The sequence below is a fragment of the Phoca vitulina genome, unplaced genomic scaffold, assembly GCF_004348235.1.
Source record: "Phoca vitulina isolate PV1807 unplaced genomic scaffold, GSC_HSeal_1.0 scaffold19, whole genome shotgun sequence".
Taxonomy (NCBI): Eukaryota; Metazoa; Chordata; class Mammalia; order Carnivora; family Phocidae; genus Phoca; species Phoca vitulina.
In genome coordinates this window covers 12,662,749-12,687,866 of record NW_022589722.1, presented here as the reverse complement: position 1 = coordinate 12,687,866, position 25,118 = coordinate 12,662,749, and the positions used below count along the sequence as shown (strand labels likewise).

Here is a 25,118-nt window from a genome sequence, read left to right as displayed (position 1 = left end):
TTGACGCTAGCCGGCCTCTGACAACTAAATTAATACTGTACGTGCAGCTGGGTGGTAGCTTTCGTTCTCTTTCTCATTTCCTCCACCTGAAAGTGGCCCTTGATCTCTTTGATTCCGAGACTGTGAAAGGGCATGGCCATGGAAGAAAATGTTAAAGTGCATAGAGCCCGGAGGACGGACCTGTGTCACTTCCCCTGGCCTGTCTGCCATGTGTAATAACACCCTGCAGCAAAACCCAAGCCGTTCCCTGGCCCCTGAAACGCCTCAGCAAGTCAGTGTCAGGAAGGATCCTGCTCCCAAGAGCAGCGAGGGGCTCTAATTGAATAAAAAAAAAGCAGCATTGGCAGCCCAGCGGTTCTTACACACCACCACCTGTTCCCTCACCGAAAACAGGAATAAATTAACACTGTCAGGGTGCATTTATCTATATCTTTCAACTCCACTGGCATAAATCATTGAGAATTAACCGAGTCACAAAGTCAAAGGTGGGTGGATATTCAAGGAATATTACTCTTTTTTTTTTTTTTTTCTCTCATCCCTATTTTTTGTGGATGAGGGAGGGATGGGTGTTATTAGTGCCTTAACTCAATCCCAGTTTTTGTGAAATTAAAACAAAGGGCATTCTGGCCTTTTTTTTTTTTTTTCACAGATTGCCTGGCAGCATTTATACATGTGTTCATATAATATAGCCTCTTTCCGAATGACTAAAAATCACATGTCATGTTTAGAGGTGTGGCCTTTAGAATCAGGTCAACACCTCTTAGCTTTATAGTTTGGCCAAGAACTAATCCTCAGTTTCCTCATCTGTAAAACAGAGGTGAACAACAGTACCCAGCACCTACAGCTATTCTGAGAATTAAACGAGATACTGTGTGTCCATTTCCAGCCCAGGGTGTTCAGTCATTCTCAGCTGCTGAGGACAGGAGATGGGTAGTAGCAGTTGTTCAATAGTTGTGGTGGTTGTATTCTTTCTTGTCCTCAGAACCTGTGTGAGGATTTACGTCCCAGGTTTTCGTATACAGCATGTGTTTGCTGCAGCAACATTCCACACTTGGAGGGAAAAAGTCAAAGGTATTGAGTGCCTACTATGACTCGGGCACAGGTCCCTGCTCTCCAGGAGCTCTTAGTTCGGTAGAAGAAGTAAGGACATAACAAATAGTTGCAATAAAATCCCACCATGCTATCCTGGAGCTGAGCCAGCACCTAGCAGGGCTGGGGCTGCTCCCAGAGGAGGCGTGCTCCCTGCTTCGGCTGGAAGCTGAACACTTAGTTTGTGTGAACATGTGATAAGTTTGGAGGCGTGACAACTCATTAATTCACTTTGCAATGGCGAGCTCAGGGCATTAGATGCACATCTGCGATAAGCAAGGAAAAAGTCATTTGTATTTACTGTGTTTATTAGGCCAAGGAAATGGACTTTTTCATTTGAGAAAGATTTTCAATGAGAAGGTTTAAAGTAAAAAGGGTTTTGAATTTGGTAAGTGCCCCTTTTCAAAGGCATAACAAGTTAGTGACAGGGGTACTGTAGCTTCCACTAGGAGCTTTGACTTTTGAAGAGTGGGGAGAGGTTGAAACCTAGCAAATCTCTCTTTTGACACCCTTTCTCCAAATCCCTGCCAAGTAACAGGGAAAAGACCAGCTGTGTTTCCCTTCTGCCCTGGCAAGCCAGTCCTCCAGCATGGCTGCCCGAGGCCTGCTATCCAGGCAACTGGGTCTGTGGTTCCATGTGGACAGGTGACCATGGGGCACGGGTACATGATCTCCATGGTGGACCTGGAATGCTACAAGAAAGCAAGTCCTGACTTAGGGAGGAGGGACCAACCTCCTTGTTAGGCCTTTGCTAAGCCAGTGCACACTCATGTACTCAGGGTGAGGCATGAAGTTAAACTTTAGCAGGTAATGGTGGAATGCTCTGCCACCTTTAAAAATCTGGTTTTTGAAGAACATTTAGCAGCAGGAAAAAGCCATTCATGATTTAATGTTGCATGAAAAAGCAAGTTATGAAACCACACATCAAGTATGATTTTGTTTTAAATTCACATACCTAAATATTCATATCAAAGTATTTGTGTATATATATGAATGTAAAAAGAAAATAAGCCAAAATGCAGTATTGGCTCTATTCCAGCAACAGAATTTTACAGGTGGTTTTCTATTTTCTTTATATATTTTCAGAATTGTCTACATGTACCCCTGTTATAGTTAGGGGAAAATATTAATTTCATGATTCTTTTAGCGAGCTGAAATCAGCCCTACCTAAAGAGGCTATCGGCACATTGACCAGTCGACATGTCAGCCGTGGACCAGATGCCTAATATAAGACTTGTGATGGGCAGTATTTATTTCTACAAATATAATCTATCAAGATTAATTTCTGACTTGTACTTGAGAGAACTAACTATAGGTAGAGTTAAGGAGATGTCAATGAATTCTGTGAATATGCCCAGAATATTCTCCGAGTTATTTTTGCCTCAAGACGTGGGTGAAGCAACTTGTAGATGAAGCTTACCCGAGGCCTTAAAAAACAAGAAGTACAAGCAAAATACAGCCAAAAGAGAAATGTGGCTTCTTTCTGGAGACCCCACTGAGGACCCAGATTGAAAACCACTTTCCTTTGTCTTCAGGCCCCGTGGTATTGCCTGCACTTCTGGGGCATCCGTGCACCCAGGTCTACCTGCGGCAGAGAAGAGAGATGGCAAGAATTGGCTCTGGCCATCCGTATTCACCCTTATCTAATCCTTAAGTGCAAGTCCTCTGATCTTAGGGACCTACCAGGCAGCTTCCTTTTTTCAGTTCTTCCAGCAAACATTTGTTGAGCACCTAATGTACCCTAAGCCCTAAAGACACAAAGTCAGATGAAACTAGAGCCCTCAAGGAGCTCCATCAACTGAGAAGGTTGACCCTATGAAGAGAAAACACTAGTAAATACCACGCAGTAAGTAGAGCCGTGTCAAGGTGCTGCAGGGCTGCCTGAGGAGGGCCACCTGGCTTAACCTGGGGTCAGGAAAGGGGACAAAGAGAGGACTCCTACAAGATAGAATGCCCCAGGTGAATCTTCAAGGATGAGCGGTAACTCACCAGCCAGAGGTGAGAGATGGGAAAAGGTGTTTTGCCAAAAGCAAAAGCCATTTTATAATAGACAAAAGACCTGGCCATTTGGAATCATTTCTGGGGTGACTGCTGCCATGAGGACATCCTCTCAGATGAAGGCCAGCCCCTTGGTCACTGCATCTCTAAGCACTGGCTGGTAGATTGTCGAGCCCTGCAGTCTGGCTTTTGCACGATATGCTGCGATTTAACATGGTGTCAACTATACGTACATCTCTAGACTGAATCCATAGTTGGCTAGGTAAGACACATCAGCTTCTAACCATACAATCCTGGATCTCCCAGGGTAGAAAGGGACCTCAGGGTCACCTGGACCAGTCCCCATCCCCAGTGCCATCTCAGTGCCAGTGACGGCTTCCATAGGTAGGTAGCCCATGGCAGAGCTGGCCCATGCAGGTGATCTAGGCATGGTCGTGATTCAGCAATGCTGGTGTAGCAAACCTGAGGCTCCTCAGAGTGCCCTTGGCTCTTATGCTCCGTCCAGGGTTTGCAGGCACACACACAGCCCATCCCTTGAATGCCTGTGTTTGCATCCTCTTCAGGTGTGGGTGGCCTCTGCTGACCCCCAGAGGCCAAAGAGCCAAATGAGGGCCTGTAGTTTTCTGGGGCTATGGAACTAACATGTTCCTTCAATGGCAGTTACTGAAATGTGGTGGTGGTTTTTTAATGCTAATGGAAAGTGCCAGTAGGTAGGTCAGAATGGTCTACTTGGAAACAGCAGCTTCCCAGCCTGGGCCAAAAGGGCCCTCTCTCCCCATGGCGCCCCGTCCCCTCTAGGCTTGCTCACTTATTGTCACGTTCAGCAGGTGAGGAGAAGGCCACATCGGATGTACCTTATCAGCCATTTTGGCAGTAACAGGTTAAACAAAGTGAGCTCTCAAACAAATGTTTACGTGAAGAAATGGATACCACTTATACCTCTTTCCATAAAGGATTTAAGGCAACCTCCATAAATAGGTATGCTAGATCTGAAAATATAGGTACACACAGATCTGAACTAGGGAAAAGACCTACTAAAAGGAAGATCAACGCCAAGGGAAAAGTTTTAACGTCGATATGCAGACCACAGAGTTGTACGTAGTTATTAGAGCAGAGCTACAAATTTGGCTCTGAGCTTCCTGAAGGTCAAGGGAAATAGGGAGATACATGCTTCTTTGAAAGAAGAGTAGAACCCATCCTCTCAGAAAACGAAACTTCAATGAGACTGAAGTCTGAAAGAACTCTGTCCTGGGTCTCTATGACAGAATATTGTGCGATAGTATCTTACTAACATGCAGTGAATCTCCCAAACACAAGATGCTTCCTTCGAGGCGCCCTCAGTGAAAGTAGAACACCAGCAGACTCATGAAAGCAGTAAGGCAGGAAGTCCAGTGGCACAAAATACTGGCTCATCTGAGGTCAGATCTGGGTTTGAATCCTGGCTCTGCCCCTCACTAGCAGTTTGAACTTGGCCAAGTTAATCTCACTAATCCTGAGCTTCTCACACATAAAATTGGGGGTGACAGTTCTCCCTTTATCAGGTAGCTGTGAGGGTTAGATTATCTACATCAGGCACTTAGCAGGTCCCTGGGATGGAGTGAGCAGTGTCATGTGGTAGTTGCTGCCAGCACTGCTTTATCGTCCCGGTGAGACAAAACAGAATATGGTTCAGATTCACAGGTGGTCCAGCGTGGTGCCCGCATAAAGCCTAGCACAGCTGCAAGAGTGGGCTGAGTGCATATCTGTAAGCTTATGTCCACACACAACAGTTTTCAGCTGAGCTTGATAGAAATTGGACAGCAGAAGGTTCTACTCTTTGTACTGAGGGTAGAGGTCTTGGGGCTCCAGGTTAAAGAAGGAGCTAAGCATTCTAAAATTCAACTGAGCAGATGTTAGAATTGACATCCAGTGTGAAAACTGAAGAGCCTAAAAGAGATTCTTGGCCAAATGGATGGCCAGCCCCTCTGGTACATGGAGGCGAGCCAGAGTGACACCTGCAAATAGGGCCTGGGTTTTGCTTGGAACCGTTTCCAGCCCTCTCTGCCAAAGAATGAAAAGGCACCTAGAACCCCAAGGTGATGGGTAAAGAGTAAGCTGTTTTTGAGCTAGAATATTTTCTCTTGTTTTTAATTATCAAAATGGAGAAGCTTATTTTTTATGACTGTAAAATTATTCATCTTCATTTGAATAAAGTTCAAAACATACAAAGAAAGATAAAGAGAAAAATTATCCACAATCTCAACACTCAGTGATGACCATTAGTAACATTTTAATATATATCCCTGTTTTCTATGCACATAGACAGATACCATCTATGTTTGTATTTATCCATATATTTTTACTTAGTCTTTTAACCAGTTTTTTAAAATGACTGTTTTCATTTTAATTGGCTGCACTGTGTGAATCTATATAGTATACTTAATTAGTCCTCTATTTATGAAAAATTTTAAACATGATAATGAATATTCTTGCAAATATGCCACTGAACCCTTCAGCCTAAAAAATGTTAAAGCCCCTATTTTATCAAAAATGCTTGGTTTTGTTTTTTTTTAATTCTAAAAATGAAAGAATGCTTTTGTTTCCAGTCCCATCCTGGGCCACCTCCATAGTTGTCCCTCCAGGCCCAGCAGTGGCCTGCGTCTTCAGGATGCAGATAGAGCTGATTGCTAGGACAGAATCAAAAGGCACCCCCAGAACAGGGCACCCCAAAAAGAATCCCAGACTGGATGGACACAGGAGGACACAGTGGACTCCCAGGGGCAAGCAAAGTCAAGAACTGTGCTCTCCCCAAATTTGTTTGGAGGTTTCCAACAAGTTTGGAAGGAGTTTCCGAACTCCTCACAGGAGGGATGGGATGCAGCCTGGGGCTACTGTCACTGGGATAGTCATTGTGGATTCCACCTGCCTATGTTCTGTACCTGTGGTAAGAGCTTATTTACTCTACAGTGTGCTTCAACATTTCTAAGTTTCATGAGCTGGTTCTTCCTTTATAAGCTGACGATTCAACATATTCACTTCTTCCTTTATTAAAATGATCATTACCAGGTTTTGGAAATGCTAAGTATTAATTTTTCAAATAAAACACGAAAGTATAAAGCAGGAAAAAAAATCATAAAAGAATCCTAGTGATACATCAGTTAATACCTGAGTGACCAGAATTTTTCCTAGAGGACAGATTGCCCACATCTATGCTGCGGTTTTTCTAACACCAAACTGATGAATGTGCTGGGTACAGCCTCAGTGACTAGGAGGCAGAAGGACAAGGAGGGACATTTCTTTGTCTCTCCAAGAGCTTCCCCTCCCCCACATCATTCAGTGAGCACTTCCTGGACACTTGCCATAGGCCAGGCACCGGCCAGGCATTAGGGACTCAGCCTGACACATGGAAGTAGCTCAGTAAGTAGCCAACGTGGTCAACTGCAGTCCTGACTGCCTTGAGCTCATAGTAAATGCAAGCTTGCCTACACATCTCCAGTTTGCATAAGAAAAACAAGTTTGTGTCCCTTGATTACTATTAAGATCTCTCCTTAAAATATGATGGCTCTGCAAATTCCTCTAATGTAGCAATTCTTAATTCGCAGAACAGAATCCCTAGGGGAGAAGGGAAGGGCTTTAGAGATGGTGATGGTCCCCCTGGGGCGGTTGTCCCCATTGACTTGGGATTCCCTGCCTTCATCCTAAAGAGCCTCTGCTGGAAAGGGAGTGTTGCCTGGCATCCCTCATCATGTAAGGGGCACATCCAATGATTGAGAATCCTTGTAATGATGGATCATGTTAAATCACGAAGGACACCCTTTGCCTGGAGGCTGAGACCCAAGCAAATTGTGTACCTTTAGGTATCCTCACCCCAGCCAAGATGCACTTACCACCCAGTAGCTTCTGTATTTAATGTTTTTAAGCTTTTTTTTTAACAGTTTGCAGAAGTCATTTATCTTAACTATAGTTCTAAGTTCAAGAGCAGGGCCTACCAACACCTGGATTCAAATCCTAGCTCTGCTGTGCTGGCTTCATGACCAAGTTATTTAACCATTCTGAGCTGAATTCTCTCACATGTGAAATAGGAATAATAGCCCCACTGTTATAACCCCTACAGGGTTGTTGTTGTTAGGATTCAATGAGAGAGTCTATGTGAAAGCATGTCCTATGGTACATGGCACACAGAAAATAATGTTGGCTGAAATTGTCATTGGTTAAGTGTAATCATGAGTGATTCTCGAAACAATCCAGTGAAGTCACTACTGCATGTTATCATCCCCATTTTTAAATTAAGAAAAATGAGGCTCAGAGCATGCTGTCCCCAGTCATCATCCCCCACGCCTGTACCAAACATGCATACACACACAGGCTACCCGCTTTCATTGGTGGTCTTTGTAAGGTAGAAAATGCTCAAGACCAATTGCCATAATAAATGTGATTCTAGAAAGAGACTCATGCTGGAAAAGCCAAGGCAGGTATTTTCCAATAAGCCAGGAGAGGCAGAAAGAGCCACGGTCAGAGACAGGCCAGGTTAACGTAGTGAACGTAAAGCTAAAGGGGTTTGAATTTATGCTTAAGGGAGGTAGTGACTAGAGATGAGAACATGGTTGTGCCAACTTAGAAGGACATTCCAGCTCCGTGGTTTGGGCTAATATGTGTGAAGGGACACCCTAGTGCTTACTGTGATGCTGTGACCAGGATGGGTCACAGGAGGCATCTAGCTTCCCCACAGCCAGGGCTGAGGGTGGGGTGGTTCCAGGAGTGACTCCCCACGACTACATACTGTTCATCCCAGTTCAGAGGCTGGCAGTTCTCTTCCTGCTACCTGAACGAGGAGCCAGCCAGCCTTCTTCAGCACTGAATGGTGTTCCAGTTATCTGTTGCTGCTTAACAAGCCATTCCAAAACTTAGTGACACAGAAGAACATCCATTTCATTATGATTCTGTGAGTGAGGGATTTGGGCAGAATATGGCAGCTCTGCTCTTTTCTGCTCAGCAATACCTGGGGCGTCCGCTGAGGTGGCTCAGATGGCTGCTGATGTTGGGACAGCTCTACTAGGGCCATCTCTCTGGGGTCTTGTGTCCTCCCCGTGTGGTGTCTCCTAGAGACTGAATGTCCAGGATGACTCCTTCGCTATGTACCTGGGATGACTGCAACTGCTGTTTCTTTCCAGGCAGCCTCTGCCATTTGGCTAGCTTGGACATTTGCGTAGCATGGTAACCTTGGGGTGGTCAAAAGTTTACACATGGCTGGCTTCCCTCAGAGTGTTTCAAGAGGCCTGGATGGAAGCTACAAGACTCCTCACAACCAAATCTCAGAGGTCCCAGCATGTCATTTCTGCAATACTCTGCTAATTGGGAAAGTCAGGAAAGCCAATCCAGATTCAAGGAGGTGGAGAAACAGACTCACCCTCTTCGTAGAAGGTCATGGCGTGGACACAGGGCAGTGGAATGGATGGCAGCCGTCTTGGAGACAAGTTACCACATGTGGGTAGGGGTAGGAACATGGGCTTTGAGTCACAAATACTGGTTCACATCACAGCTCTGTAACTTTCTAGCTCTGTGATGTCAGGTAAGTTACTTAGTCTCTCTGAGCCTCAATGTCCTCATCTATAAAATAAGGATAAAGAGATTTTGCAGATAACTGTGGTAATACTTAAATGAGATAAATCTAGTGCTTGGCATACTCAATTCCTAACACCTGTGAAGTCCTTACTTAAAGGTAGCTATGCTACCTACAGTAATAGCTCTATATAGTATAACTGTAGTAGTGCTATTTCTCTCGTTTGTCCTTTGCCTATTCATTCATTCATTCAGCATGCATTTACTGAGTGCCTACGGTGTGTCGGGCACAGTCTCAGGCACTGACCTCCCCACAGTTGCAAAGATAATAATACACTGAAAACAGTAATTAGGCCTTCAGGTTTTTGAGCAGCATCTCTAGCTCTTCAATGCCAGCCAGCATCACTGGGGTCAGCAAGCCTGGCTCAAAGGAGGTAGCAAGGCTTGTCACCTAAGCCTCTCTGATACTGCGGTATTAATTTTTGGTCTCGTCCTAGTAGAGACTGCTACCCTCACAGTAACTGTCCTCCCATTTAAATAGTGGGACTGTTACTAAGGAGAGGCAAGAGAAACGAATCTTCCTCCCCATCTAGACATGTGTCAGCAGGTCCCACCTGATGAGTGTTCCCCTCAGGGGCCCTGGTATGTCAGTAACACAGCACTCAGCATTTAGAAGCCCCATCAGAATCAGCTGCTCCTCATGCCCATGGGCCCTCCCTGGCTTCCAGAATCAATACCTCAAACATTAAGGCAACATAAGAGATAGGAAAGGTAACCGTGTCCAACTCTTTACATAATCATAAGAAAAAAAAACTCTGTAAAACATTCTAAAATAAAGCGAGAAGCAAGACATCAAGAACACAAGCCAAACCAGGAGAGGGCATTTGGCACAGTCTGGTCTCAGTGTCTTATTTGAGCAGTTTCCTAACACCAAGAACTAATTAAAAATGAAAAAGCAGGGCTTTTAAACCAGTACCCTTCAAAACCTTTAGGCTTCCCATAATAGTCATGTGAAAAATCTCACTTGCTCAAATGAGCATCTTCGACTTTCATTTGAAGACACTGGAGCTTTAAGTAAATCTCACTTTCAGGAATTTGTTTTTAGGTTAATGATAAAGAATTCACACTCATTAAGCTCCACTGTTCTAGTATCTAAAAGCTGAACATTATACAATTGCTGAATCTGCCATCTTTCCCTTCGTCCATTTGCCCACCTAGAGCATGAATATCTGCTACGGATGGACATCAACCATCTCCAGAGTCATGCTGAACAAGACCAAGAGCCCATGACTTCACATGGAGACTACAGAAGTCAAAAGCCCCAGTCCGCCTTTCAGAGGGGTCCCCTATGCACACTAGGAGGCAAAGCTGACGATGACGTGATGCCAAGTGTAGGCAGTCGAAGGGTTCAGCCCTCTTTGTGCAGTGATGGCCGGAGCTATCTGCCAGCCCTCCTCCACTATCATTTGTCTGTGCACTGCTAATTTACTAGTCTGACTCATCCTTAGAGGCAAACACGGGATCAGTGCTCATTGCAGGAAGTGCTCAGCTGGCTGTGCAAGGTTCAGTGTCTCCAGCAAGCACACGTCTGTCTTGTGGGGCCATCATTTCTTAACATGTCACTCAAAGAAGACACCTCCTCTGTCAAAACAGATTTCAAGCTCAGAGGCATTTTCCCTCCTTGGGTCTAAGACCACAGTCGTCTGGCATTGATCTGAAGTCTGGTCGGTCCAGAAACCCATGGACTTCTTCCACTTGGGCCTCCAAAGGCCATCCTGTATCTCCTTCACTGTCTTCATCAAGTAGGAACAATGCCAAACAGTTCTCCCCAGCATCATGGGAATTGAGCTATTCTGTGTGCTTGATTGGGGAGGAGGGGCCGGAGTGAGGGGCCATAGTTGCAAAAGCAGCATAAGCAGAATGCCATTTCTGTTCTGAAAAACCATGAATAGACATTCTAGGGACACTGATCAGAATGAAAACTCGAGACAGACCATGCCTGCTCTCTGCTGGTGCAGTGATTTTAAGAAAGCTCTCTGTTGTGACTGATAGATAAGGCATCTACCTCTTTGGTGTGCTGTGACCTCAGGGGCATTGTCAAGACCCTGCCTCTCTCGGGTCAGACAACATCATGTTTTCTCAGTGAGAGAAGACCAGGTGGAGCTGTGCTGGGAAGAGAAGGCAGAAATCAAGGATTCATATCTAGAGAAGGGAAAAGAAAGCTAGAAGTCATCTTGAAGGGAGTGATTGAAGGTCCGAAGAAAAGAACCTTTCTCCCAGTCACTGCTTGGCATGGCATTTGGGCCTGACAGACTCTCCTGTCTCTTGCTGATTTGATGATAAAATATGGAAGTGGACCCACAGGGAAAGCAAGCGCCTCAAGAAATAGATGGATAATTGGCTCTGTTTGCATGCTGGCTGCTGGAACTGTGAGACACCACACCAGCATGACTAATGCCTCTCCCCTCTGCCTAAATTAGATTTTGATTGTGCTTTAGAGATGTTCACTGAATCACAGATGTTTGAGGTAAAAAGACCCAAACTTCTCAGGAACACCTCCTGTGGAGTGTGTGGGCTCGTCCTCAAAAGCACAGCTGAGGCGCTCCCAGAACTCAGATGAAGGACCATAGTAACCCCTTATCTTCCAAGGCCTGGGAGCCGACCAGCTGCCCACGAGGGAGGCTCTGAATGGAATAGGCTCCTGGGGCCAGGGGGTGTGGGCCTGCTCCCTGTAGGGTGAAGCTGGGGGTCAGCTCCTTAGCGTGGTTGTAAGCCAGTGCATCGCATTGCTGACTAATGCCTCATGTAGACTCTAAATTGGACCTGGGGTTTCCTGTTCTTCACAGATTTCCACTGACTCACTGCCACACCAGGTGGACTAGTTCAAGGTCCTTGCTAGTTCACCTCCCACAGTGTTCCTCAGCTACTCAACTCGGCCAACCTGCAGTATGCCATAGTAAATGCTTTTCTCTTTTCTCTTGCAGAATTTAGCCTACGAAATCATCCTAACACTGGGTCAGGCATTTGAAGTTGCTTACCAACTTGCACTACAAGCAAGAAAAGGGGGGCATTCCTCTACACTTCCAGAAAGCTTTGAAAACAAACCCTCCAAACCCATCCCCAAGCCTCGTGTCAGCATTCGCAAGTCGGTGGTAAGTAGAAAGAATACAGATGTTCTGAAAATCTTGAGCTGGAGGGAGAGGAAGCTGTTAAGCAGGTCCCAAGTGATGTGGGGGCCTGCCTTTCTATGTCTCCTTTGGCCTCCTCCTCCTGGCATGCATCCTTCACCCTCCCAGCCCGATTCCTGCAAAGTCTCGGGGGACCATCTGTCTGAACCTACAGGATCCCAAGAAAATTCCACTTTCTCTGTCACCTGTGGCAGCTCTGTGAGAGGGGGACTGGGTGCCACCGCTTCCTTGATGAATCTTTCCTGAAGGTTCAGGCAAGCTTGGGAACAATGTTCCCTAAGGCTTCACTGCCATCCCACCAGGGGCCAAAACCTCTTGCAAGCCACAGGCCGTTGGAGATGTTGGCAGAGGTTCACAGCAAGGCATCCCAGGTACTCTGCTAGAGGAAGCTAGCTAGGTGCACAGGCTCTGTGCACATCTTGGGTCCGAGCAGAGCGGTCCTCTCCCCCTTGGCCAGAGGCTTAGATGCCAGCTTTCGGCAGGCTTTCTCCCAGCAGCTGAGGCTTCCTGCAGAGCGGGGACTCTTCAGATGCTGCAGCCCCTCCTTCCTCCTCGTCATCTGCCTTCCTCCAGGAATTTCCTCCCCTTCCCTCCCACGAGCTCTGTAGACGTCCTGTCCTAACAGACTTTCATGACTTCAAAGCGGCCTCCTCTGGTAGTAGCAATACCCAAAAGCTGGAGCGTTCCCAACCAGCCTCCCATCTGGCTTCTGCTCCGGCTGCCGTATGGCATCCTAGGAACTCTGGGGCTCGGGACAGACAGGCACCCCCAGATGCCTTGCTCTCACACCCACATATCTTTCTATCTCTAGCGCTCTCCTCTCCACCATCCCCGGCTTGTGGGGTCATGGGGGAAGTGTAGGATCTTTACTGTTTGTCAGGAAGCACCTCTGTTTGTGAGCATGTGGCTTCTTGTCTATAGTCTTCTTTTGGGCCTCTACTCCTGCCACCATTCTTGGCAACTTCGCTCCCTGGGGACAGTCCCTCCAGCATCTGGCCTCTGCTCCTTGACTACTCACTTCCGCCCCACTTTAGCCATTTGCTCCCACGCTCGTCCCTCATCTCTGAGCATCACCATTAACTGCATGTCCTCTGAAAATCTTCCTTCAGACACCATGGTCCCTTCACCTCTGCACCTACCCAGCCCCACTGGTTCCCAATCCTGATGCACTCCCACAAATCCAGACTTGTATGTTCAATTGCTTCTTTAATATCTAACAGACATCTGAGATGTAGAACAGAACAGAATTCTATTCATTTTAATTCCAGTATAATTGATATACAGTGTTATATCAGTGTCAGGTGTATAATAGAGTGATTCAACAGTTCTATACACTACTCAGTGCTCATCTAGACAAGTAATCTTAATCCCCTTCACCTATTTCCCCCATCCCCCCTTCCACTGCCCCTCTGCTATCAGCTCTCTATAGTTAAGAGTCTGGTTTTTTTTTCTTTGTTCATTTCTTAAATTTCACATAGGAGTGAAATGTATGGTATTTGTCTTTCTCGGACTTACTTCACTTAGCTTTATACCCTGTAGATCTATCTGCATTATTGCAAATGGCAAGATTTCATTTTTTATGGCTGAGTAATATTCCATTGTGTGCGTGTGTGTGTGTGTGTGTGTGTGTGTACACACACACCACTTTTTCTTTTTTTTTAATTTTATTTTATTGTGTTAGTCACCATTCATTACATCATTACTTTTTGATGTAGTGTTCCATGATTCATTGTAACACCCAGTGCTCCGTGTAGAACGTGCCCTCTTTAATACCCATCACCAGGCTAACCCAACCCCCCACCCCCCTCCCCTCTAAAACCCTCAGTTTTTTTCTCAGAGTCCATAGTCTCTCATGGTTTGTCTCCCCCTCTGATTTCACCCCCTTCATTTTTCCCTTCCTACTACACACTTTTTCTTTATCCATTCATCTATCAGTGGACACTTGGGATTGCTTCCATAATTTGGCTATTACAAATAATGTTGCAAAAACATAGGGGTGCATATATCTTTCCAAGTTAATGTTTTCAGATTCTTTGGGTAAATACCCAGTAGCGTGATTTCTGGGTCATATTGTTAGTTCTATTTTTAATTTTTTGAGGAACTTCCATACTGTTTTCCACAGTGGCTATACCAGTTTGTAATCCCACCTACAGTGCATGAGTGTTCCTTCTTCTCCATATCCTCACCAACACTTGTTTCTTTGGTTTTGATTTTAGCCATTCTGACAGGTGTGAGGTGATATCTCACTGTGGTTTCGATTTGCATTTCCCTGATGATGAGGATGTTGAGCATCTTTTCATGTGTCTGTTGGCCATTTTGTGTATCTTTTCTGGAGAAATGTCTTTCATTCTTCTACCCATTTTTAATTGGATTATTGGGGTTTTTTGGTGTTGAGTTGTAAAAGTTCTTTATATATTTTGGATACTAACCTTTTATCAGATATGTCATTTGCAAATATCTTTTCCCATTCAGTAGGTTGTCTTTTAATTTTGTTGATTGTTTCCCTTGCTGTGCAGAAGCTTTTTACGTTGATGTAGTCCCAGTAGTTTATTTTTTTGCTTTTGTTTCCATTGCCTCAGGAGACGTATCTAGAAGAATGTTGCTATGGCTGATGTCAGAGACATTATTGCCTGTGCTCTCTTCTAGGATTTTTATGGTTTCAGGTCTCACATTTAGGTCCTTAATCCATTTTGCGTTTATTTTTGTGTATGGGTAAGAAAGTGGGCCACTTTCATTCTTTTGCATGTAGCTGTCCCATTTTCCCAGCAACATTTGTTGAGGAGACTCTTTCCCACTGCATATTCTTGCCTCCTTTACTGAAGATTAATAGATCATACCATGGGTTGATTTCTGGTCTCTCTCTCTTCTGTTCCATTGATCTATGTGCCTGTTTTTGTGCCAGTACCATACTGATTTGATTACTACAGCTTTGTAGTGTAACTTGAAATCTGGGATTGTGATACCTCCAGTTTTGTTCTTTTTCAAGATTGCTTTGGCTATTCAGGGTCTTTTGTGGTTCTATATAAATTTTAGGATTGTTTGTTCTAGTTCTGTGAAAAATGTTGTTGATATTTTGATAGGGATTGCATTAAATTTGTAGATTGCTTTGGGTAGTATGGACATTTTAACAATATTTGTTCTCCCAATCTATGAGCATGGAATAATCTTGCCATTTGTTTGTGTCATCTTCAATTTCTTTCATGAGTGTTTTATAGTTTTCAGAGTTTAGATCTTTCACCTACTTGGTTTAAGTTTATTCCTAGGTATTTTATTATTTTTGGTGCAATTGTAAGTGGGATTGTTTTGTTAATTTCTCTTTCTGCTACCTCATTATTAGTGTATAGGAATGCAGTGGTTTTCTGTATATTGATTTTGTATCATGCGACCTTACTGAATTCATTTATCAGTTCTAATAGTTTTTTGTTGGAGTCTTTAGGGTTCTCTATACATAGTATTACGTCATCTGCAAATAATGAAAGTTTTACTTCTTCCTTACCAATTTGGATGCTTTTCACTTCTTTTTCTTGTCTGATTGCCCAGGCTAGGATTTCCAGTACTGTGTTGAATAAAAGTGAGAGTGGACATCCTTGTCTTGTTTCTGATCTCAGGGGAACAACTCTGTTTTTCACTGTTGAGTATGATGTTAGCTGTGGGTTTTTCATATGTGGCCTTTAAGGTATGTTCCCTCTAAACCTACATTGTTGAGGGTTTTTGTCATGAATGGATATTGCACTTTGTCAAATGCTTTTTCTGCTTCTTTTGAAATGATCATATGATTTTTATCCTTTCTCTTATTGATGTGATGTAGCATATTGATTTGCAAATACGAACCACCCTTGTATTCCGGGAATAAATCCCATTTGATCGTGGTGAGTGATTTTTTTTAATGTATTGTTGAATTTGGTTTGCCAGTGTTTTGTTGTGGATTTTTGTATGAATGTTCATCAGGGATATTGGCCTGTAGTTCTCTTTTTTTGTAGTGTCTTTATCTGATTTTGATATCAGGGTAATGAGGGCTTTAGAGAATGAATTTGGAAGCTTTCATTCCTCCTCTATTCTTTGGGAAAGTTTGAGAATAGGTATTAGCTCTTCTTTAAATGTTCAGTAGAATTCACCTGTGAAGCAGTCTGGTCCTGGACTTTTGTTTGTTGGGAATTTTTTTGATTACGGATTCAATTTTGTTGCTGGTAATTGGTCAGTTCAAATTTTCTATTTCTTCCTCATTCAGTTTTGGGAGGTTATATGTTTCTAGGAATTTATCTAATTTCTTCTAGGTTGTCCCGCATGTTGGCATATAATTTTTCATAATATTCTCTTATACTTTTTTATTTTTGTGGTGTCAGTTGTTATTTCTCCTCTTCCATTTTTGAGTTTGAGTCCTCTCTTTTTTATTTTTGCTGTGTCTGGCTAGAGGTTTATCAATTGGGTTGATCTTTTCAAAGAACCATCTCCTGATCTGTTGGTTTTTTAATTTTCTATTTCATTTATTTCTGCTCTAATCTTTATTATTTCCTTCTTTCTGCTGGTTTTGGTTTTGTTTGGTTTTTTTTTCTAGCTCCCCTAGGTGTAAAGTTACATTGTTTGCAATTTTTCTTGCTTCTTGAGGCAGGCCTGTATTATAAACTTCCTCTTAGAATAGCTTTTGGTACATCCCAAAGATTTAGGACCATTGGGTTTTCATTTTCATTTGTCTCCATGTATTTTTTTTTCTTTCCTCTTTGATTTCTTGGTTGACCCATTCATTGTTTAGTATGTTACTTAACCTCCATGTATTTGTGTTCTTTCCAGACTTTTTTCTTGTGGTTGGTTTCTAGTTTCATAGTGTTGTGGTCAGAAAAGATGCATGGTATGACTTCAGTATTTTTGAATTTGTTGAGACTTATTTTGTGGCCTCACATGATCTGTTTTGGAGAATGGTCCATGTGCACTTGAAAAGAATGTGTATTTTGTTTTAAGATGGAATATTCTGATTATATCTGTTAAATCATCTGGTCCAGTGTGTCATTCAAAGCAACTGTTTCTTTATTGATTTTCTGTTTGGATGATCCATTGATGTAAGTGGGGTATTAAAGTCCCCTACTACTATTGTATTACTATTGATTACTTCCTTTATATTTGTTATGAGCTGCTTTATGTATTTGGGTGCTCCCATGTTGGCTGCATAAATATTTACAATTGTTGTATCTTCTTGTTGGATTGTTCTCTTTATGATTAGTGTCCTTCTTTGTCTCTTGGTACAGTCTGTTTTGAAGTCTGTTTTGCCTGAAATAAATACTGCTATCCTGGCTTTCTTTTCACTTCCATTTGCATGATAAATGCTTTTCTGTCCTTTCATTTTCATTTCAATCTGTATGTGTCTTTAGGTCTGAGTCTCTTGTAGGCAGCATATACATGAGTCTTGCTTTTTTATTCATTCCATCACCCTAGGTCATTTGATTTACATTCATAGTAATTATTGACAGGTATGTAGGTATTGCTATTTTACTTGTTTTATAGTTCTCTGTTCTTCTCCTGCTCTCTTCCTTCATGGTTTGCTGGCTTTCTTCAGTAATAAAGTTGGATTCCTTTCTCTTTATTTTGTGTATCTATTACTGTTTTTGTTGTGTGGTTACCATAAGTTTTGTATATGACATCTTATGCATATGGCAGTGAGTATTAAGTATGGTCACTTAAGTTTGAACCCATTCTAAAAGCACTAAATTTTTACTCCTCTCTCCCCCACATTTTTTTTTTTTAAGATTTTATTTATTTATTTGAGAGAGAGAGCATGAGAGGGGGAGGGCCAGAGGGAGAAGCAGACTCCCTGCTAAGCAGGGAGCCCGATGAGGGACTCGATCCTGGGACTCCAGGATCATGACCTGAGCCGAAGGCAGACGCTTAACCAACTGAGCCACCCAGCGCCCTCCCCCACATTTTAGGTGTCATATTTTACATCCTTTTATTTTGTGAATCCCTTAACTGATTTTTATAGATATACTGCTTTTGTGCTTCCTACTTTTCTTACTCCTTGCTTATGGTCTTTCCTTTCCACTCAAAGAGTCCCCTTCAGCATTTCTTGTAGAGCGGGTTTAGTGGTCATGAATTCCTTTAACTTTTGTCTGGGAAACTCTTTCTCTCTCCTATTCTGAATGATAGCCTTGCTGGTTAGAAGTTTTTTCTTATGGCACTTTGAATATATCATGCCGCTTTCTTCTGGTCTGCAAAATTTCTGCTGAAAAATCAGCTGATAGCCTTATGGGGCTGCCTTTGGATGTAACTGTTTTCTTTTTTCTTGCTGCTTTAAAAATTCTCTCCCTATCACTACTTTTTGCCATTTTAATTACAATGTGTTTTGGTGTGGACCTCCTTGGGTTGATTTCGTTGGGGGTTCTCTATGCCTCCTGGATCTGGACTTCCATTTCCTTCCCAAAATTAGGTAAGTTTTAAGCTATTATTTCTTCAAATAAATTTTCTGCCCCCCTTTTCTCTCTCTTCTCCTTCTAGGATCCCTGTAATGCAGTGTTATTATACTGAATGGTGTCACTCAGTTCCCTTAATCTAGTCTCATTTTTTGTTAATCTTTTTTCTTTCTCCTGTTCAGCTTGATTTCTTTCCATTACTCTGTCCCCCACATCACTGATCCATTCTTCTACTTCCTTTAGTCTGTTTATTCCCTCTAGTATATTTTTTAATTTGTTATTGGGTTCTTCATCTCTGATTGGTTCTTTTTTATGTTTTCTATCTCTTTGTTGAGGGTCTCACTGAGGTCCTGTTCTCTTTTCTCAAGCCCAGTAAGTACCTTTATGACCTTTACTTTAAATTATATATCAGGCATATTATCTCCGTTACTTATCTCCCAAGAGTTTAGTTGTCTTGCTGTGATTTTGTCCTGTTTTTTCATTTGGGACATATCCCTCTGTTTCCTCATTTTGTCTAACCCCCTGTGTCTGTTTCTATGTGTTAGGAAAGTTAGCTATGTCTCTTGCTCTTGAAAGTAGAGGCCTTATAAAGAAGAGGTCCTATAGTGCCCTGCAGTGCAATGTCCCTCTATCAGAACCTGGCTCTTATGGGGTATCACCTATGGGAATTGTGTGCACCTTACTGTTGTGGCTGAGCTGCTTTTGCCTTCAGTCCAGTTGTCTTCTATGGCTCTCTTTACCTGTTGCGGGCAGGGTTTGGTTCCCTGTGTTGTTAGTGAGCCAGTCTGGGGCAGCCTTTGGCTTGAGTTGGGTTAGGCCAGGTATTTTCCAGAACTGCAGAAGCACCGCACTGCAGGGCACTCTCCCTGTGTTGTCCCATGAGGAGTTTTTGTTGGTGAGTGGGGCCTGTAGTCAGACCAGATATCTGCCCCCAGCCCACTCCTCGGGCCATAAGATTGCTTGTGTGGTTTTATTCCCCTTTCCCCAGGGCAGGAGTCCCTCTGCGGTGGTGCTGACCCCTGTCAGGGCTGCTTGTATACTGCTATGCTTGTGGCGTTGCTTTGGATCGAATCTCCAAGGCCAGGTTGGGGGGTGGGACCACAGGAGAGTGTGAGGGCAGGGCATGCTGCTAGCAAGGTAGGTGGAGAGTGTTCTTGCTGCAGTGGTTCACACAGGTGTACCTGTATCTAGGCTGGGGAGTGGGAGAGGGAAATGGTGCCTGCCAGTTCTTTTGTTCTTGAAGAAGTCTCCCAAAGATCTCTGCCCCTCCAGCACATGCTCTCAGATTAGTAAACAAATCTCCCTCCCTCCTGTATACCCCAGGTGTTTTTCAAACTGCTGCTTCTCTGCTGTATCTTGGTGGGGCTGTTTGTTATGCTATCCCTTTAAGGGCAGGGACTCAGTTTCCTATCACTCTCTGGCTCACTGATTTTTCAAAGTTCCAGGTGTCAAGCCCCACTGATTGTAAAAACTCACGATGTTAAGTCCCTCTGGTTTTCAAAGCCAAATGATAAGGGAATTCACCTTCCCAGTGCAGGTCCTCTGTGCCTGAGGTGCCTGGTGTAGGGTCTGCTCCTCTCCCCTCTGCACCCACAGCAGTCCTCCCTTAGGTCCTGCAGGTGTTTGGCTCCCAACTACATCTCTGCTCTTTCTACCCTCTTCAATGTGGCCGCTTTTCTACATTTAGCTGTGAAAGGTCTTTTCTGCCAATTTATAGGTCATTTTCTGGGTTATTTTCACTGATGTGGGTGTTATCTAGGTGTATCCATGGGATGAGGTGAGCCTAGGATTCTCTTCCTCTGCCATCTTCCCTGGAAGTTCCCAGAACAGAATTCTTGATTTTTCCCTCAAAACTATTTATATTCTCTGTCTTTCCTAGCTCAGTAAATGGCATAACCATTCACCATGTTGCTCAAGCCACAAATCCAGAGGTCGTCGTTACTCCGTCTTCCTCTAACCACTGTGTACAACACATGAGCAGATTCCATCTACTCAACCCCTAAAACATGTCTCCGATCCACCCATTCCTCTCTATTTCCTCACTCTTCTCGTCCAGGCTACCACCACTACTCCAGAACTATTGCAGTACATGTCCTAATAGTCTTTCTTCTTCCTTATGCAACCAAAGTGATCCTAAAACACAAACCAGTTCATGGCACCACTGCCCCAAGTACCTAAACCTAATTTCCCACAATGCTTCTCTCTGATGCTCAGGACTTCCTATTCCTGGAACAGACCAAACTCACTCCTACCTGAGGCCTTTGTGTCACCTGTTCCTTCCACCTATCATGATATCCCCCATATTTCTGCACAGCTGACTCCCACTTGTCATTCAAGTCTCAGCTACATGAAGAGGCTTTTCCTGGGCCATCCATTCTGAGATAGATACCTAGTCACACTCAAGTGTATACCCAGTTTTAATTCTGTATAGCATTTATTGATGGAGAGTTGTTCATTATTTATCTCGTCCCCCCCAAAAAAAACTAGAAGTTAAATGTATAGGAATTTTCAGAATATTTTTGGATTACCTCTTAGACTATTATATTCTTTCTCATATGGCCTGGATAAATCTGTTCATGGCAGGTGCCTCCATCTGACTTTACTCTGGTCTCCATAAACTTCCAGAAGAGCACAACTAGGTTGGGTGCCATGAGGGCTCGTTAAATATTCATTGAAAAGCCTTCACTGAGAAATATGAAAATATATAGTGAATAATATTGATGTCCTTTAACTGCCTCAACATCCCATCCCTCTCAACTGGTGTCCGTGTTCCATTTCCCTCAGGTCCAGTTGTTTATTGTTGAGAAATATTCCATGATCCTAAGAATATGTGAAGTCCTTCCCACAGCCTTGTGGAGATACAATCAATTCATGTTGGAAGGTAGCCATAGGGCATGGATCCCATAGCCTTTCATCAGGCTCCAAAGCTCACAGCACAAGAGAAATAAGAGAGACCTTCCCAGGCTTCCTTGCCCCAGCATTCCTGAGCAGAGCAGGTGGCCAGGGCCAGGGCAGATGTGGAAACACTAAAAGATGAGGCAGCAGTGTGGTGAAAACTCCCTCCAAGGCCCCTCCTGAGAGCTCACAGCTCAAGCATTACCCAGGAATGGCCTGTTTGACTTTGTGTGCACTGGGGCTAAAATGTGGTTTTATCCATTTTATAGCTCAGCTCAGTCTGGTTCAAGGCTCAGCTTGACCTGGCCCTGCTCACCTTTTCACCCTCCCATCTCCACTCTGTGAACTAACTAACTGCAAGTTCTCAACCTGCCACTTCTCTTTACCACAGGAGCTTTGCACATGCTGTTCCCTCTCTCCTTGCCCCCTCACCAGGCAAACTCTAGCTCGTCCTCCAGCTGTTTAGACATTACCTCATTCTCTTATAATATCTATTCAGTAAGTATTTATTGTGTACCTACTATTATTTACTGGGTTGCCAGGAGGTTTTCTAAGTTTGGGGGAAACAGTGAAGAGAACAAAACTGTACACTGCAGTGGAGGATGAAGGAATAAATATGATGTATGTGGCATAGGATTATAAAGAATAGAGCTGAAGAGGAGAGCAGAAAAGTTAAGATGCTATTTTGTATTGGGTGAATAGGTGAGGAGATGATGTAGGCATGCAGGTGTCTGGGGAAAGGCATTCCCGCAGAGCAAATGATGTGAGCAGAGGCCCTGGGTGTGGTCTTGGCATGCAGGTAGAAGCGAAGTCAGTGTGGCTAGACTTCACCTTGAGGAATTCAGGTTTATTCTGTAACAGAAACTACTGTAGGCTTGAGAGCTGGAGAGTGACATAACCTGGTTCACCTCTTCTAGGAAGTCCCCTGGCTCCCTAACCGCAGAGCAGCCTCCCTCCATCCATCCCCCTTCTCAGTATCAAAGTGCTTCTGTGTTTGCTCCCCATCTGTGTGCCTTCAAGAGCAAGGGCCAGGACTCATTCACCACCCACCCTTTGAATGCCTTGCATACAGTCCTTATGCAATAAACATGTATGAAAAGGACACACACACAATTCTCACATACCTGTTGGTCTGTGACAGGACTGCAGTCCTGTAAAGGCCTAGTGTTGGTTTCCAAGAAGTGTTAGGAAGCATGTTTACACCCTGGTACAGGTATCGTATAACAGGCATCAGCCTTTCTGTTTTAAAGCAGATCGACCCATCTGAGCAAAAGACTCTGGCCAATCTGCCGTGGATTGTGGAGCCGGGACAAGAAGCCAAGAGAGGAATTAATACCAAGTATGAAACCACAATTTTCTGATACTCACCATCCTCCTGTCCTCGCGGTGCCTTGCACGCTGAGCAGTCCCGGAGCAGGCTTCCCTTCGCGCCTCAGTTTCCACCCAGCCCAGGAGGAAGACTGCTCTGTTTGTGTGGCCTTGTCACAGGCGAAAGGCCGCTGGCCATTCCTGGGGACGTTCTTTCTGCACCAGTATGCAACCAAGACTTTCCAGCCGTAACCCCTGAGAGGCATGAGTTGAGATTTTTCGCTGACTCTCCTGACTCCCCTCCCTGCCACCACCCAAGGTATTTCTAATGACTCTGCCCCCAACACTGCTTTGCTGAATTTGGGGATAATACCTTTAAAAAAAAAGGTACAGGGGATCTCTAATACTGCCTAAAAGTATAAAAAATCTTGGATTTTTCACAGTCAGCAGTTTTAAAGGTAGAATCAGAACAGAACTACCCCCATAAAACATCTGTAAAATCGTATCACTGAGCATCATTTCATGCATAAGGACAAAAACCACCCCTATGATTGCCAGGAAATCCTGTTTCCCAATTTCTATACTTGTGGATTTTATATGTAATCAACCATGTCAGATAAAGAAAACATTTACATCTATGGATTGATTAAAAATTTAAGAATAATTCAAAACAGAGGAATTTATTATGCACAGAAAAATGTGTCTTGTATTAAATATTTTTATTAAAAGAATGTTTCATTAATGCACTGATAAGAAAACTAGGTTAGTTGTGAGGGATGTTTCTGGTTTCATTTCAAGTAACTAAATTTTTACTGCTACCACCAAGAGGACTGGCTTGGGTGTGGCAAAGTGCTGATGACACTCCCCAGAGCAGGAGATTAGGGCAAGCAGACTGGCATCCAACCGAAAGTGCTGACGCAGCCATAAGCTGCAAAGATTGTTTTTTTTTTTTAACCTTCACAGTGTTTTAAAGAAAACGTTAAAAAAAAAAAAAAAATAGGGCTCCTGCTGTCAAGATTTCTGTCATGGAAACCTTGTTTGAGAAAGGTGTTAGTAAAATTCTATTGCAAAAATTTTTTTCTAGAAAAAAATACAAAAAAAAAAAAAAAAGAGAGAGAGAGATTCCAAAGTAATAAAACTCTTTTCTTGAAACAAATAAATGTTTGCTTACTATTTGATTAAATAAAATTTACTTACATTTCTTTAAGGTATTTTAATTTTTTTAATGTCTCTGTGGAGTATTTGTATGATTCCATAATGTATATTTATGTAGAATCAAATTATATAAACAGTACCGATATCATTATAGAAAAAATAACATTTTAACCTATATTGTTCTAACTGATCATATTGTGAATCATTTTGAAGTTCATTATAGCGATACTGATAAATTGTGGGATTGTCTTAATGTTTTTTTATTAACCAATATTATTTCAAACCTGAGGATTATTAGTTATTCATCAGTTGGTGAGTTTTAAAGAAAGATAATTAAATTTTATTTCAAACTGACAAATGTATATGGATTTAGTTCAGTGTTGAAGAATTTTAATACAATATTAAATTACTTGACCTGAACAGTTCCTTGTATATATTTTGCCTATTCACTGTTGATATGTATGTAGTAAATGGAGAGTAAAAATAACACTGAAATATGGTACCAAAAGGTAATTGTATAGGAGCAAAGTAAATAGTAGCTTTGCTGAAACAGAAACATATGTGTAAATATGCTTGGGCTTCCAGTTATAAATTTTGTAATTTTTGTCATTATTTATATCCTATTAAAAAAAGCACACAAAATAAAATGGAAATTGTACAGCTACCGGTGCTTGGCATCATTCTGTGAGCACCTTCCCACTTCCATTTAGGAAAAAACCAAAGGCCCAGCCTCCTCAACATCTATAGCTAAAGGGCTTTTTTAATTGGCAAATTGAGAAAATTTACTCATTTCTAAGTTCAACCAGTCTGAGAAAGATACATGGGCCTTTTATTAAAGCTTAAGTTTCAGCCAAAAAATTTCCAATGTCTTTAAATATTACAGTAGGCTACAAGGAGAAATTGCCAAACAAATTTCTAAAAGAGCAAGGACCACCCAAATAGATCATTTGTCTGGGACAATACAAATAGCTTGTTTGGAAAAACATCTACACGTTTGTGTCAGGTTGGGCTGCTAAACGAAATATCAGACTGTGTGGCTTAAACAACAAATCTATTTCTCACAGTTCTGAGGGCTGGAAAGTCCAAGATCAAGATGCTGGCAGATCAAGGTTTCTCTCTGAGAGCTCTTCTCTTGGTTTGTAGGCATCTACCATCTTGCTGTGTGGTCATATGACCTCTTTGTGTGTGTGTGTGTGTGTGCACGAGCATGCATGCACAGAGAGTGGGGGAGCCGCAAGCTTTCTGGTGTCTCTTCTTATAAGGGCACTAATCCCATTCTGAGGGCCCCACCATCATGACCCCATCTAACCTAATTATCTCCCAAAGGCCTATCTCCAAATACCATCACATTGGAGGATTAAGCTTCAACATATGAATTTTGGTAGGGGTTAAAACATTACATAACAACATCAATCCTTCCATTTTTCTAAAATACATGTGCCAGCTGCAAGTCAAGTGATATAGGGCCATGTTAGAGATACTGGAAAGATCAACGTTTCACATTCCATATCCTGTGACTTTCAGGAGATCTCCCCTGCACTGCTGGATC

The 25,118-nt window shown here is 43.0% G+C and overlaps 1 protein-coding gene across 15 annotated transcripts in view; it reads left to right on the top strand.

The window, feature by feature from the left end:
- Window positions 1–23,505, top strand: part of ANKS1B (ankyrin repeat and sterile alpha motif domain containing 1B) — a 1,095,895-nt gene extending 1,072,390 nt beyond the window's left edge. For 6 of the 15 annotated variants that reach the window (XM_032416343.1, XM_032416338.1, XM_032416334.1 and 3 more), the window contains 2 exons: window positions 11,610–11,777; window positions 22,357–23,505. In XM_032416343.1, the coding sequence (XP_032272234.1) occupies window positions 11,610–11,777; window positions 22,357–22,467 (279 nt within the window). In that variant the 3' untranslated portion in view covers window positions 22,468–23,505. Of the gene's footprint in view, window positions 1–11,609; window positions 11,778–18,579; window positions 18,584–21,497; window positions 21,605–22,340 lie in introns of those variants that run through there. The other 9 variants (XM_032416344.1, XM_032416340.1, XM_032416336.1 and 6 more) reach the window with 6 other exon arrangements.
- The last annotated feature ends 1,613 nt before the right edge of the window (window positions 23,506–25,118 follow it).